This window comes from Camelus ferus, chromosome 11, assembly GCF_009834535.1.
Source record: "Camelus ferus isolate YT-003-E chromosome 11, BCGSAC_Cfer_1.0, whole genome shotgun sequence".
Taxonomy (NCBI): Eukaryota; Metazoa; Chordata; class Mammalia; order Artiodactyla; family Camelidae; genus Camelus; species Camelus ferus.
Window position 1 is genome coordinate 434,920 of NC_045706.1, and position 15,131 is coordinate 450,050.

Sequence of the window (15,131 nt, forward strand, 5' to 3'; positions counted from 1 at the left end):
TATGGGGCTATTAGCCAATAAGGCTCAAACAACAAAAAGCAAGGAATCAGTACACTGGAGCTTATCAATTCGGAACAGATCACGTTACTGACACTTGTTGAGCTTGGATTTACGAGTTAGCTTGTTAGCCCAGTAAACTGACACTAAACTTCAGATTTACGAGTTAGCCCAGCAGAACTTAGATCAGTAAACCGACACTTATCACGCTTAGATTTGTGACTTAGCTCGTTAGCCCAGCTGGGCTTTTCTTTCACAAGACTGGACAGTGCCTTCTGGAACATTCCCATCATCCCAGAGAGTTCTGCCTGGTGCTGCTCTGGACATACAGATGTGCTGGGTATTATTAGAGACAGCAGTGAACCAGGGCAAGTCAGACAAGCACCCTCTTGTAAATACAGTGAGGACCACAACCCCTGGGATCTTTGGGAAGGGACCTCGTTCTGGGAGACTGGTGACAAAGATGACAGGCACTGAGGACAGCAGCAGCCACAGTGACTCAAGTGATCTGTGATGACATGGAAATGGGACAGGCTGGCCCAAGATCTTCCGTGTGTGGGACCGAGTCACACAGGGCCAGAGAGTGCAGGTGGGGGCAGGGAGGGCCAGCACCAAGCTTTAGGAGCAGAGGTGTAAGCCTCGGGGCAGAGGGGGGAGGCGGTGTGGCTCGGGGCACAGGCCCTTCTGCTCTGCTTACAGAGGCAGGTCTTCGGGAGAGGATCGTGTGGGTGATGCTGACAAAGCTGAGTGAAATACCTCGTAGAAGATGTAACCACAGACTTCAGGCGGGATTCTTCACTGACCAGTCGAAACAGTCGAGACGTACTGTCCATCAGTCAAGGATCTGACCTTTCTCCGAGGCCAGAAGGGCCCTTGAGGGACTAGATTAGAACCAAGAGTTCAGAGAGCAAAGAAAAGGGTGCCCACGGGGTGTGCTGAAGGTGCTGGACATAGGTTAGGCCCACCCAATAGGCAGAAAAACCTGCCTAGAAAGGATAGTGGCTCTCACGCGGGTAAATGGTGAGCAGAGGCCAGCCCCAGAGACACCCCACCTACCGGTGATGGAGGGCAGGCGGGGCTGCATCTGACTGCGAGGCCCGGGCAGAGGACCAGGCCGAGTCTCGCTCAGGGTCTGTGCCAGGACTCTGCAGGGCTTGGATCATCCATTAAAAAAACCATTAGGGTCTTTCCAGGTGCACATCGTAAGTGAGGAAGTCTGGGAGACGGCAGTGTGTGGACAGGGCGGGCAAGGTGGGCAGGGCGGGTTCCAGCGTGTCAGAGAAGCCTCTGTGCTGAACTCGGAGCCCCGTGTGTGCCAGGTGCTAACGCCCCAGCCAGCTCCTGCTGCTGCAGCAGCACCACCACAGACGGGCGGCTTACACAGCACCTACTTCTCACCTTTCTGCTGGCTGGGCAGCAGAGGTCAGGGGCCGGTGGGGCCAGGCTCTGGCAAGGCCAGCTTCCTGGCAGGCGGACAGCTGCCTTCTCACTGTGGCCTCCTGTGCAGGGAGCAGGGATAGAAAGAAACCTTCTCATGCCTCTTCCTGCAAGGGCACTAGTCCCAGTTACGAGGCTCCGCCCTCAGTACCCAATCCCCTCCAACCCACCCCTACACCATCATATCGGGGCTTAGGATTTCAACACAGGGGTCTGGGGGACACAGACATTCAGGCGGAAACAGAGCAACATGGTCTCGTTTAGCAGCAGGGACGGTGTGGGAGGGAGCCAGCACTTCTGCCTTGTTGGCCCTGGGGGCCCACAGCACAGGACCTGGGGAGCAAACCACAAACGTGGCTGATGTCCTGGGGAGCAGGTTAGACAGACCATGGGCCTCTGGTGACAACCTGGAGAACACAGACGGAGCCTCCCTTCCCTCGCTGTAAACCACAAGGGGTACATACACGCTCACCAAAGCCTCAAGGATGTGCTGCAGAGGTCAGGCAGGGTTGCCAGGCCCCCGACTCAGACAAGGATGCAGGTTTCAGGGGCTGCCCCAGAGTCCAGACACCCCCAGAGACTCCCCGGGTTTGAGGATGTTTCAAATATCAACACGTCTATCGCTGGAGCTTTAGACAGATGGTATAGTCAGAGGAACAGGTCAAGAAGAGACCACAACTGGAAGACAAACAGTGGAATCGGAGGATGGGCAGTCCTGGAGCGCCAGGTGGCTCACTCAGGAAATTGCCCTCTGTCAAGTTCTAGGGACAGTCTGGGCATCGGAGGGAGCACAGGTGGCAGAACTAGTCAGAGACGGTGTAGGGGGAAGGGTACAGTTCAAGTGGTAGAGCGCGTGCTCAGCACCCAAGAGGGTCCCGGCTCCCCGGTACCTCCTCCAGGCGGAAACCTCATTACCTCCCCCTCAGAAGAATCAGAATGTAGCCCCATCCAGGGATAGAAGAGCTCCCCCTCCCAAACTGACAGGGTTGTCTGCCTATTTGGGGAAACACATCTAAAGGTAGGTATCCCGTATAGCCAGTGTCCATCATTGGAAACGGCTGTTTCACGAGGGCCCAACAGCCCTGACCCTTGAAGGACGTTTGTGAAAACAGATTCAAACTCTGCCCCCCCCCCCCGCCCCGTGAAGAATGGAATTTGCGGGGAAGGCCAACAGCTGAGGGTACCAGGTGAGGTGGGACAAAACCCGCCCCCAGGGAGTGCGTCATGGCTACAGCCCTGCATTATGGGGCAATGATGACGACCCAGGGACAGTCCTGAACACACAACAGGGTGGCACTAAAGACACAGGATAAAGAGAAAAAGCAAAACCAGCCCCACGTCCTTGAAGCTTTGTTGGGTAGGGCCCCTTGGCAGGGAGGGGAGGACCCACCATCACTCCAGAGGTCACTGAGCTAGTGGGGCCTTCACGGGCCTCAGCTCACCATGGGACAGAATGAGGATGCAGGTAAGTTCGCTAGGCACCAACGCAGAAAACAGTCAACTGGTAGAAACACCACCTAGCCAGGTCCACCAAGTAGTTGGATGGGAGGACATGGACTCACCAGGCGCAGCGCTGCTGCAAGTCCACGAGCTGTAGCAACATGGTTAAAGGGTGCCGCCGACACACCTGCTAGGATGGATGCAGTGAAAAAACAAAACCAGACAGTAAGTGTGGACGAGGATGTGAAGAAACTGGAACCCTTGTGCACTGTTGGTGGGAATGTAAAATGGTGCAGTGGCTGGAAAACAGTATGGAGTTTCCTCAAAAAGTTAAAAATTGAATTACCATAAGATCTGTCAGTTCTACAGCTGGATACATACCCAGAAGAATTGGAAGTGGGGTCTTGAAAGGATATCTGCACACCCACGTTTATGACAGCATTATTCACAGCAACTAAAACGTGGAAGCAGCCCGGGTGTCCGTCAGCGGATCAACGGAGAACCAAAATTCCGCCTATCCATTCAACGAAATATCCTTCAGCCTTAAAAAGGAAGTTCTGCCAAGAGCTACAGCACAGGTGAACCTGGAGGACCGTATGCCGAGTATCAGGCAGTCACAGAAAGACAAATAATGTATGATCCTATTTGCATGAGGCCCCTAGAGCAGTCAAATCCAGAGGCAGAGAGTAGAAGGTTGGGAGCCAGAGGCTGGGGGAGGGGGCTGCACGATTAGCATTTAATATTGCAGTTTGGGAAGACTGAATTCTAGAGGTGGAGGCAGTGCCGGCCGCTGAAACGGATAAGATGGTGAATTTAGTTTACGTGTACTTGACCACGATAAAATAAAAGGTTGTGAATCTGCTGACCAAGGGGCCTCTGGTGAGACAGAGGGGGACCAGCCTGAGGACTGGTCCTAGGAGACCCTGCTGGAGACACTGCCTTGTGCTCGTGGTCAGGCCCAGGGGCATGCTCACGGCCAGAATGCCGTTCCCACCGGGGTGTGTACCCCAGACACGCACAGAGCCAAACCCAGGATGCCTGGCAGAAGACTCATGCGTCACAGAGCAGGATGGGGACACACCTCACCCCCAGACCCAGGGAGGGCCACAGCCAAAGGGGGTCACAGGCAGGCCAGCAGAAAGGATCTGGGAATCCACGCATCAGGAATGGCTCAAGTTTAAAGACTAAAGACAGTAGCCAAGAAGTGGGCTGAAGACAGTACCTCCCCTCACAAGACTGGAAGAGGTCAGAGATGCCCAGGGGAAGGGGTATTCAGAGTCGTTACTGCAGGGTAAGTCACCTCAGGAGGATGCCATGGTACGTGGCCCCCAGGGGAACGTGGGCACGAAGCAGGTGGGTTCTCCTCGGTGCCCCCAAATATTTTGAACTTGGAGACTTTCGTGCATGTCTTCAAGCCCCAAAACTTCCTTCCTCCAGAGCAGAGGGTCCCAGGTGACACGGGCCCTACCCGAGTGGGGTGGGGGTCAGCAGATTTGCTGGATGTGGGCCAATGCTGTTTCAGACCCCCCACAGCCCAGGGCTCTGAACTTCGGGGCTGCGGGAGGATGTTTACAAGCTGGAATCATCCCATACCAGCTTGTGGGTTCTCGGAAACCAGGGCACAGAGTTGCGGAGCAGAGGCCAGGGCGTCTTAAATGAAGATTTGGGACCTTTCACAGAACCCCCAGGACCTGCCATCAGTAGACAGCTGAAGGGTGGGCACACCCTTGGTCGGCTGAGAGTCTCTGCAGGCTGAGGGTCCAGATGAGGCCTCTCCCAAGATGTCTCCAAAGAAGGGCTGGGGGAGGGCCTGATTCCACCACCCCCGCTCGAGCCCTCCAGGATGCAGTAGCTGCAGGGCCTGCGGTGACACCCATCCCTCCTGTACCTGTGGCCCAGGGCAACCACTTAAGCCTCTGAATGAGCCCCAGTGGCTGAAAGGCAGCCCTGCATTCAACCGGAGCACGCATTGTTATGCTGGCCAACACCTCGGGCTACTTCCTCAGCCCCACCTGGGTGGGAGAGCCTCCGGCCCCGCCCAGTCCCCACTGGGTCTGATCCACCAGTGCAGGGTGGGGCCCTCAACTGCTATTTGGAAAATGCTCCAGGGGGTAGGGGAGATTTTGATAAAGCTCTTAGAATTGCAGGGACCCTGGCCTCAGCCAAGGTCGAAAATCTGACCCCCAGCCCCAGCCAACCCAGGCCCACCCAGACCGATCCCCCGTCCTTGGGGGCGGAAGGAGCCCCTGACCTGGGTGTGTGCCAGCTCTCCTGCCCGTTTCCAGGCACCTCTCTCCTGGTCCAGCTCAGCCAAGAGGCTCAGACTCTTTTCCTTGGGAAGGGCGCTGGAGATTGCTCACGTCTCCCCCCACCAGCTCAGGCACCACCATTTCCCTCGGGACCCTCCCAGTGGGGCCCAGCCTCCTCCTCCTCCCTGCTAAGCGAGGCTGGTGGGGGTGGGGACGGTGCTTACCCACCCATGGCTGGCCTGTGTTGGTGGGAAGTGCTAGCAGGCAGGGTCTGAAGACCTGCAAGAACACTGGTGTGCAGTGGGGCCCCAACCTCAGGTTCCCGGTGCCCACAGCTCCCTCCCCACTGGAGACTGGCCTCCTAGGGAAAGTAGGACCCCACGGGTCCCTCCCTCCAGCCCTCCTGGCCCCTCCCTAGGATCCCGAGGCCATTTTAACCTCACCCGGACCTCTGCAGCCCTACCTGTAGGGAACGTTCCTATCAGGGCAGGCCGTCACACATACACGGGGTAGAGTTCGAAAAAAAAACCTTTTTATTGAACGTACCTAGGTTTGGGGCGGGGGAGGGCCACAGGAGGGGTCAAGGGCCGAGGCGGGCGGCCCTACAGAGGGGACTGCCGCAGGCCAGGTCTTACTGGCGCGGGTCGGTCAGGACGCCGCGCTCAGCGGCAGCGCTGCCCAGGATGAAGCCCACGGCCAGGGACACGGTCTGGTCGAAGGAGCCACGCAGCTGCTCCACGTGCTGGTTCAAGGTCAGCAGCTGGTCACGCAGCGGGCCCAGGATGGACACGATGTCGCCCAGGTGCCCCAGGGTCTGCAGGAGGGCGGCGTTCAGCGACGGCGGCGCAGACTGCGGCGGCGCGTGGTCCTCCGGGCGGCCGGGCGGCGAGTCGGAGTCCTCCCGGGCGCGGCCGGGGGACGGCGGCGGTGGGGAGCCGGGGGGGCGGAAGGGCTCGGGGTCCTCGGGGCGGTCGGGTGCCGGGATGAAGGTGGAGAGCGCCGTCGGCGAGCCGGGGGCGCGGGGGTCTTCCGCAGTCTTGGGCGGGGACGGGCTGAACCTGAGCGTCCAGGCGGGGTCCGCGTCGGGGCCTCGGGCGGCGAGCAGCTGTGGGGCGCCTGGAACGTGGAGCTGGTGGTCGGGTGCGGCGCGGGGGGCGTGCCCGCCGCTCCTCCGGCGCCCTCTCCCGCCCCAGCCCCCCTCCCCAGCCCCCCTCCCTGGCTCTCGGGCCCGGGACGCGCCGCCCCTCCCCCCAGCCCGCTGCCCCCGCTCTCCAGTCTGGGGCGCTCCCGCCCCTTCCCCTCCCCCAGCCCACCTACCCGGCTCAGCGGGCACGGCGGGGGCCGGCCGGCGGCCGCGCGGAGGGCGCCCGGGCCCGGGGGAGCGGCGGCGGGCGCGTCTGCGTCCGTTGTCGCCCAGCAGCCCCATGAGCTGGCGGATCTGCGCGTCGAAGGGCCCGGGCGGCTGGCCGTGCGCGTCGCGGACCTTGTCCTTGAGGAACTTGTAGCGGCGGCGGCACTGCGCAGGGGTGCGCCGCACCTGCTGGCGGGCGAGCGCGGCCGACACGCGGCGGTAGGTGGGCAGGGCCTGGCGGCGGTCCAGCAGCAGCGCGCGCCACACGGCCGGCTGCAGCAGCGTGCCCAGCAGCAGCTCCGTCTCGCGCGCGCTCCAGGGCGTGCGCTGCGCCGAGCGCGGGGACACGGGCAACCCGGGGGACGCGGGCGACCCGGGGGACGCGGGCGCCGCCAGCGCGCCAGGCGAGGCGGGCCTCCGGGGCGGGGTCCCGGGGACGCCCCCCGCCAGCCGCGGCTCGAGGTCCGGGCTGGCAGGAGACGGCGGCGCGGGCGGAGGCGGCCGCCGGGGCCGGAGCAGCATCCCGGGGCCGGCGGGCGCGCGGGGGTTGGCTCCGAGGCCCGAGGGAGGCCGCCCACACGAGCTGGGAGGACCCTGCGCGTCCGCCGTCGGTCGGAGCGGCAGCCGGAGCCCAGCCGGGTCTACGCGGCCCTCCCACCGCTCCGCCCCGCCCCGCCCCGCCTCTCCGCGCGCCAAGTTCAATCTGACTGCTCTGGGGCCTTGGTCTCTAGGCCAGTTTTTGGACCCTTAGGCCTTAAGCGCAGGGAGCCAAGCTCTGGCCCTGCCTGCGCAGCGGGGAAGAACCCGCCCAGAAACCGTGTTTGTACTTCTTAAAGTGCTCAATTGAGGTACAAAAGAACTTGGCAACGTGCATTAGGCGCGCAGGGTTCGATTCGTCTTTACGCATGTGCCATGCCCTTTCACCGCTGCGCAGATCAAACTATGGAACATTCCAGTTCCAGAGGCTCCCTCGCGCCCCCTCCTTTTTCCTTTGGTACACCCTAGGTGTTGTTCTGAAACTAATTATATGGTGGCTCCGCCCCCACTTCCGGTGTGGTTTTAGTCTGCACTAGAGGTGGTGGTCATGCCTGCAGGCAGCTTCTTGCTGGAGCTGACAAGAACCTGGCCACTGGTCAGACTTAGTGTCGTAATTCACACACATTTCACAGAACAAAACTTATTTCTTTATTCTGGTAACGAATGCCCACAGCTAACATAGTTAATACACAGTACTGAGCCTTACCCTCTTGAGATTAGGAATAAGACAGGAATGCCCAACATTACGGCTTCTGTCCAACTTTATTCTAGAAGTCCGAGCCAGAGCAATAAGACAGGAAAAAGGAATGAGAAATGTAGAGACAGCAGAGGAAGAAGTAAAAAAAGTCACTACTTGCAAATAATACGGTTGTATATGTGGAAAGCACAAAATTACAAGCACATTATTAGAATTAATAAATGAGCTTAGCAAGGTCACTGAGTACAAAAACAAGCAAAAATCAGTCTGCTTAGTTTGGGATAATTCTAGACATGCAGGCAGGTTGCAGTGACAACATGGTCCCTGTGTTTCCCTCAGATGAACATTTTATTCCACTGTGGAACTTCGGCAAAGCTAATTAGTTAACATCGCACAGTCCTGCTGACTAAACCACAAACTTTGTTGGGTCGTACCAGGTTTCTGTCTAATGTCCTCTTTCTGTTCCAGGATCTTGTCCCGGTGCTGAGCTGCATTCAGTCGTCGTCCCCCGAGTCTCCCTTGGGCTGTGGCCGTTTCCAAATCTTCTTTTCCATACCCTCAACATTTTGAGGAAACTCAAATTATTTTGTGGCATGTCCCTCAATTTGGGTTTGTCTGGTGTCTTCTTGTGATTAGACTGGGTTCTGGGTTCTGGAAAGAGATCACCAAGGTGATGTGCCATCTTATTACGTCACGTCAGGGTGCATGGCTGTGGCATGGCTGCATCTCCCCACCGGCAGGTCACCCTCTCCCGTCCTGCCCCGCAGTGGGGGCCCATCACCAGCTCCACCACACGGGGCGGGGGTAACAAGCTGAACCTCCTGGGGCCGTGGGTGCCGGTGCTGTTTGGGTGCCTCCTGCAGTTCTTCCCATCTATGTACTCCCCCAGTTGTCTGTCTACATCAGTGCAGACACACAGGTGCTTATCCTCTTCCTGTGTCACAGCGCATCACTGTCCCACGTGGTGCTCAGGCCCCCGGCTCTGGCCCTGGGAGCCCTTCACATTCTTCTTGTCTTGTGTCCTGTGGATGTGACCTGCCGTCCATCTCCCTTCCTAGCACTCCCCAGCTCCTGGCTCGCGTGGTACTTTCCCATCCTCGCCCTGGAATCAGCCATTTTCTTTTTTGGGGGGAGAATGGTTATCTAGAAACCAAGGTTTGGGTACAGGATGCATTTGGGTACAGGGTGTCATTGCTTCTGGGTCAGTGATTCTGGGGGCAGTTTTGTTCCCCAGGGGGTATTTGGTGATGTCTGGGGGCATGGCTGGTTGTCACAACTTGGGGGGCAGTGCTGCTGGCACCTAGAGAGTAGAGACCAGAGCTGCTGCCTGGCATCCTACAGGCACGGGACGGCACCACGGCAGAGTCATCCACCCGAAAGATCAGTGGTGGTGTGACCGAAGCCTTGCAGCGGCAGCTGGGGACCTTGAGGACATGCATGCCCTGCATCTCTGTGCCCGACCACCTCCCACCGTGGGCTCTACCGTAGTTTCATTCTCTGGCGGTGGGAGGCCTGGCGCCCACGTCTCCGATTCTACCTGCCAACCCACCCACCCAGGGAGAAGCCAGCTCCCCACCAGAATGTGGTCTTCACTGCAGTTCTTTTGTGTTTGGTTCAGTTCCCCTTCAAAATCCCGTTTCCTCTGCTGCTGAGGCCTGCCCCTGCAGGTGGGAGAGGCAGTGAGGAGGTGGGGGCTGTGGGGACAGGGACGTGGCAGCTTGAACCCGTCCTGTCCCAAGAGGACCACCATGTCCTGGCAGAATCAAACAGCAGTGGAACTAACACAGCCCCGGTTGGTGGGCCTGTGGGCCGGGTGAGGGAACCCTGCTTTCTCAGGCCCAGGCCCAGCCCCAGCCCCAGCCCCAGGGAGGGGAGCGGCCCCTCGGCCACTGGTTGCTGCACAAGGACTGCCCCGAGCCCTGTATCTTGGGCTCTGCCTGGCTGCCTGGTGTCCCGCAGGCCTTCTCCACATGATGTGTGCTGGTGCCGGCCCAGGGGCTCCTGGGACTTGCTGCTGGCACACTGATCTCCAGGGAGTGGAGCCTCCCCCGGCAAGGAGCTTCGGTGTCTGCCCCCCCCCCCCCGCCATCCCCTCAACTCCCGCCCAGGGTGGGTGCTCCATTCATCGTGGGAGGGGCTGAGAAGGGGTCGGGTGGGGCCTTGCTGGGCAACTGGCTGCCAGTTCTCAGAGAAAAACGTGTTGATATGATCCAAGCTGGCACAGTGAAGGGACATCAGTGCTTTACTTGTGTCTCAGGAGGAGTAAAAACCAGGGTTCGGTGATTCTAAGGTGGGTGAGGACCCAGATGTCTCTCCCGCCCCCGAATCAGAGCCACGTGACCACAGCAGCTCCTGCCCACAGTAACGCAACTTTACTAGCCCCTCATCTGGGTTGCAGAACTTCCCCTCCCAGGACCCTCCTGCTGGCAGAGGGCTTCGGCATTCACTGCACACCGCCTGCCCCAACGCATCCACGGAAAACTGCAGCTCACACCCAGAACTCGCATTCTGCCCTCCCTCTGTGATGTCCACCAATCCTGGACGATAGATGCATCAGGGCCCTTCCTGGGGGTGACCAAGACCCCGGGATCACCCCAGCCTTCCCCCAGTGAGGTTGAGGCGCCGCCTGGTCCAGCCCGTGGGCTCGTGGCGAGGTCTGCGCCAGGATGGGCAGGGTTTGTGGCAGAGTGGCCTCAGGGCCATGGAGCTGGGAGGCCTTGGCAGGTCAGCCATTTGGGAGATTTGCTGGGTCCTCCTCCAGAGGCGAGTATTTCCTGTGGCAGCAGAGTGAGTCTGCTTGCTCTCAGGCCTGGAGTCGTGGGGTTTCCATCCTGGGGAGCCTGGCCCTCTGCGCCCCATCCGAGGACATCGCTGTGACCCGAGCCTTTCTGGTCCCCTCTCGCCTCCACAAACACCCCTGAAGACAAGCACCCCTGAAGCTGTCTTCATCTGGCTCCAGGGGGCCACCCTGAGCCACCGAGCAGGCGCCACTTTGGAGATAAACTAAATCAGCCCCATGGAAGCCGCCTCTGTAGAAATGACTTTATTTAGAAACCTGTGCCGTGAGCGTTAGGGCAGCATGCAAAGTCGTGCTGAAGGCAGAAGCCCGGCCACTCCCCGTGGACGAAGAGTTACAGTTGGAATGTTTACTTGTGCTGGACGCTGACTTCATTTCAGGCTTTGTGACACTCTCTTTGTTGAATTTAAATTCCGAAAATGTTATGAGTTGTTTAGCAGAACATAATGCTCATATAAAAGCCTAAAAATAACAAGCCACGTTTGCATGGCCAGGAGTGTAAGCAGGACCCAGATGTCTCGAGTGAATAATACGGGAAAACATTGACATTAAAAATTCAGCGTTTCATCACAGGTAGCGGTGTTCCTAGAAATACCACTAGTTGGTTGATCTGAAGAATCACTAATTCTATAGCTCATCTTGGGTCTTGTGGCGATTTGCAACGTAAAAACGTTGGTGCCTGGGATGGCGCTGGGGGTCTGGCCTCCCTTTGTGGGGCTGTGACACACCGTCCTGGTCCCTGTGCCCCCCGCAGAGCCTTTCCTTCCCCCACAGAGCAAAGCTGACACCAGCACTTTGGAAACAGCCCTGGGGAAGAGCGAGGCACCGCTGAGGCAGCGAACTCCACTGCCTGGTCCGTCTGACGGAGCGCTGGTGGCGGCAGCCTTGGGAGCCAGGCGGGGGCGTGTGCGTCACACGCGTGGTTGTTGAAGATGGACCCCGGGCCCCCAGACAGGGCAGGGGGACACTCAGGGCCCTGGGGCTGCTGTCTGAGTCCTGCCTCCTTTGGAAGCAGAGCCTTGGCCCTGGCGTGCTTGCCCCACCGGTCCTAAGTGGGGGCAGTGGGCACGGGGGGCCACTTGGGGTCTGCCTGTGGGAGCTTGGGAGGCTGGGCTGGGACCGGGCTGGCAGGGAGAGCTGCGGGCTGGGCCAGCCCCACCTGGGACGGTGAAGACAGGGATGTCTGACAGGGAGGGAGTGTGGACCCACTGGGGGCTTGGGCCACCGGGAAGCCTCAGGGCCCTGATGGAAGGTTTCAGAACCCCTTGGAATCTGTTTGGCATGGGGGTCAGAGGTCAGTTGCTGGGCAGACACAGGCCAGACTCTCGTAAACACTGCTTCTGGAGGGCTTTGGGGGTCAGGCTGGACCACCAGAGTGCTGGGTGAAAGCTGTTTATCTGAGAAGTGTGAGTATTTGGCTCCTGAGCAGTTTACTTACTCCATTTTCATTTAAAGTTCAAATCTTTAATCTTAGATTCTAGCAGAAACCCCCTCAGCCTCCACCGTCTGTGCTCCCGGGTCTGGGTCTGCGCTCCATGCTCCCGCCCCCTTGGCGCCCCTTCTGGGCCCGCCCGGCTGCTCTCGGCGGCTGTGCAGACCCCCGGCGCACGCAGCAGACACCGGGTCCCCCAGCCCCAGCTCCGTCCATGGTTTGGGTTCTGCCCAGACCCGCGCCCTCCATCACTGGAATGTGGCTTTCATCCTCCGTAGCTTGTCCTGAATCTTCCTGCAGTGCTTCTCACTGGCCACGTGGTGGGAGCTGGCCCTGCTGTCGGCCGCGAGGGCGGAGATGTCGGCCCCGCTGAAGCGGGCGATCCTCTGTTTGAGGTAGGACTGCAGCTTGGGGTCCGGGGCAAAGGTGTAGGGGTTCTCCTGGAATGCGTGGACCTGGCTTGCCACCTTGGCTATGTTTCTGTGTCGGGAAGAAATGAGCTGTGAGTCTGCACCAGTCGTGGGCCGGTGGGCTCCCAGCTGCTCAGGCACCGTCCAGACCAGGTGCAGACTCTGAGGGGTCAGTTTTCTGCGTTTAATCACAAGGCCAAGCCTCATTTCCTGACTCAGGCCAGTTTGTCCACCCCGCCACCCTCCGTCTCTCTGTCCATCCATCCATCCATCCGTCTGTCCATCCACACACTCTTCATCCCACAACACTGAAAATTTACTGTCAGTGCTAGAAGTCTCCAGTGGATAAACTATTGGGGGAGCACAGAGGAGGCGGGTGGGGGGGGACGCGGGGTGACTCCAGGAGTGAGTTCCGTGATCGCACATTTTACCGCAGCTCCGCGTTCAGTGACCTGACAGGGCAGCTCTCAAGCTGCCGCTGGGGCCGTGTTGACACCCTGGGGGCGGGCCACGCCGTGAACCAGCCCCTTCCCTCCCGAGAGCTGGAGGTTAGGCAGCGAGCAGCACACCACTGGGTGTCGTCCAAGAAAACAGGCCTCAGAATGGAGGCCTTGGTTCTGCCCGGGGAGGCCACGGACTCTGCAGACAGGTGTTCCCATCCTGATTCTGGATGAAGAAACAGTTTGTCCCATACCAACACTTGTTGTTAATGAAAAGACAGGGTGTCCACACGTGCACACGTGAACTGAGTTGGGGAGGGCAGCCCTTCGCTCCCAGCCCAGGCCCTCTGTGGACGGGGCGTTCCCTTTCATCCTTGGCCTCCGTTTTGCTGACAGGGGTTTTCCGACCTCCTGCAATGAGTGCGTGTCGTGGTCTCTCTTAAATCCTGTTGTTAAATTGGTGACTGAACGGGGTCTTGCTAGCGGCAGGTTGGAACCACTGGGCTCCAGGTCCCCTGGGCTGTGCTCGCTCTCGGCCCTGAGGAGGCCTGGCCGCCTCCACCTGACGGCCCGTGTGGGCGATGAGGAGGGCGAGTGGGGTGAGAGGCTGTGGGGCGAGGGTCTCCCTGGGGACGGGCTGGCCCTGTCCTGAGAGGCACTGCCGGCCTGAGGGCTCCTGGGAGAGGCCTGCGGGTGGTGGGGCGTGGCAGGGCACGCCCCTACCTGTGCCTTCTGAGGCCGAAATGAGCGAGGGAGTCTTAAATCCCTAGTGGGGCCGCGGTGGTGGTTCTCGCGAACAGCCACCAGCCTGCTCCTCCCAGGTGGGTCCCCAGGTGTGCTGGGCAGGTGAACGGACAGCTCTGGGGAGAGGGGCCCAAGGGGGGACAGCAGAGGCAGGGAGAGAGGGAAGATGTGGCATCTGGGGGTCAGGAAAGTGGTCGCACAGACGTGGGATTCAGGTGCCTGGATCTCTCAACAGGAAGGGAGGTCACGGTGACCTTGGGGCAGTGGTTGGGACCAGGGGTGCCTGAAGTCTGGGAAATGTTGACTCCGTGTTTGTGGAGAAAGGTGGCCGGGGGCCACCTGGGCAAGAGGGTGAGGCGGCCTGGGCGGGGGGGGGGACTGAGTCAGGTGTGGGTAGCCAAGGCCTCAGAGGAGCAGGAGAGGTGGGGGAGGCGCCTCACCTGAGCTTGCCCCACCTGTGGGCCCCGTTGGTCATGGTGAAGCCCCCTGTCTCCAGCTGCTGGATGTGCATGGCCAGGAGGTGGGCTGAGGGCAGGGTAGGCTGGGCCCGGAAGCGACGTCCTTCCATCAGACACAGGCTGTCACTCTTCAGGAAGACCTGGGGGCCCAGCCAGGGGCATGGGCGATGGGGATGGGCAAGAGGTCAGCCCAGGGAGCCCAGCAGGGGTCGGCTCGGCCCGGCCAATCCTGGTTGGCACCTGTATTCCCACCGCATGGGCTGCAGCGCCCTGATCCTTGTCCACTCCACATGCACCTTGGGCCATTGGATCGGGACAGAAAGTCCAGGTGTCCGAAGCTTGCAGACGCAAAAGGCCGCTGACACCCATCAGAAAGTGCACTTCCCACCACTGAAGAGGCAAATCCCTTCCCTGACTTATTCTCCAGGCTCCAGAAAAGAGCCCGATGACCCCACTGCCCAAATTAGACAGAGACCTGGGCTGGCCAGCGGCAGGGGCCCCCGTGTCTGGTGTCAACTGGGGACACACACCAGTCCTGCCCCCGGCAGGGAGGTGTGCCTGGGCCTGCCTGGCGCCGGGCCGGGCTGCTCCGGCCACCTCACTTTGGGAAATGCCCCATCCTCCAAACAGCATTTCCTCATTTATGGTTCCATGAGGTGGCCCGAGGCAGGTGGGTCAGCGGAGCTCAGGCCCGGCCTCAAGTCACCTGTACCCTGTGCAGGAAGCCAGCAACCCAGCAGGCAAGGCTCCTGGAGCTTCCAAGGCCGTGCACAATTATGAGGGTGCCAGAAGGTGGGCGCCCCCGCCCCCGGGTGCAGAGCACCCAAGACCCCTGTGGTTGAAAGTCACCAGAAGCTCCTGCAAAGCACTGGTACCTCCACGGCCTTCAGCTCCTCCATGACCTCGGCTATCTTGGCAGGTAAAATCCTCCAGGCCTGAAACGGAAGCACAGGTGAGACCCCACGGCCGCAGCGCTGCCCACTGCACGGGCTCAGCCCTCGGGGACTCACAGGGCACTGCCGCACGGCCGGGTGCTCCAGGCCGCCCAGGATCTGCATGGCTGTTGCGAAGTTCCTCTGCTCGTAGCAGGATTTTGCAATCAGCAAAAACTTGGAGAGCAAATTCACCTGCAGCTGAAACCA

At 59.9% G+C, this 15,131-nt stretch overlaps 2 protein-coding genes across 2 annotated transcripts in view; both read right to left on the reverse strand.

The window, feature by feature from the left end:
- Window positions 1-5,638: 5,638 nt before the first annotated feature.
- On the reverse strand, window positions 5,639-7,169 carry UTF1 (undifferentiated embryonic cell transcription factor 1). The gene is made up of 2 exons (XM_032490602.1): window positions 6,441-7,169; window positions 5,639-6,239 (listed from the first exon to the last, which is right to left on the reverse strand). Exons 1-2 carry the CDS (start codon window positions 6,994-6,996, stop codon window positions 5,755-5,757), a joined length of 1,041 nt encoding a protein of 346 aa, XP_032346493.1. The 5' UTR covers window positions 6,997-7,169; the 3' UTR covers window positions 5,639-5,754.
- A 2,956-nt stretch (window positions 7,170-10,125) lies between these two features.
- KNDC1 (kinase non-catalytic C-lobe domain containing 1) overlaps window positions 10,126-15,131 on the reverse strand; it is a 54,888-nt gene continuing 49,882 nt past the window's right edge. Inside the window, 4 exon segments of the mRNA XM_032490592.1 lie at window positions 10,126-12,417; window positions 13,972-14,129; window positions 14,865-14,924; window positions 15,000-15,122. Of these exon segments, the coding sequence (XP_032346483.1) occupies window positions 12,186-12,417; window positions 13,972-14,129; window positions 14,865-14,924; window positions 15,000-15,122 (573 nt within the window). The 3' untranslated portion in view covers window positions 10,126-12,185.

Excerpts from the sequence above, each read along its gene's own strand:
- UTF1 (XM_032490602.1), bottom strand. The coding sequence starts at position 6,996 with ATGCTGCTCCGGCCCCGGCGGCCGCCTCCGCCCGCGCCGCCGTCTCCT. Across the intron at positions 6,240-6,440 it reads CGCCGTGCCCGCTGAGCCGG|GCGCCCCACAGCTGCTCGCC; the intron begins GTAGGTGGGCTG and ends TCCACGTTCCAG.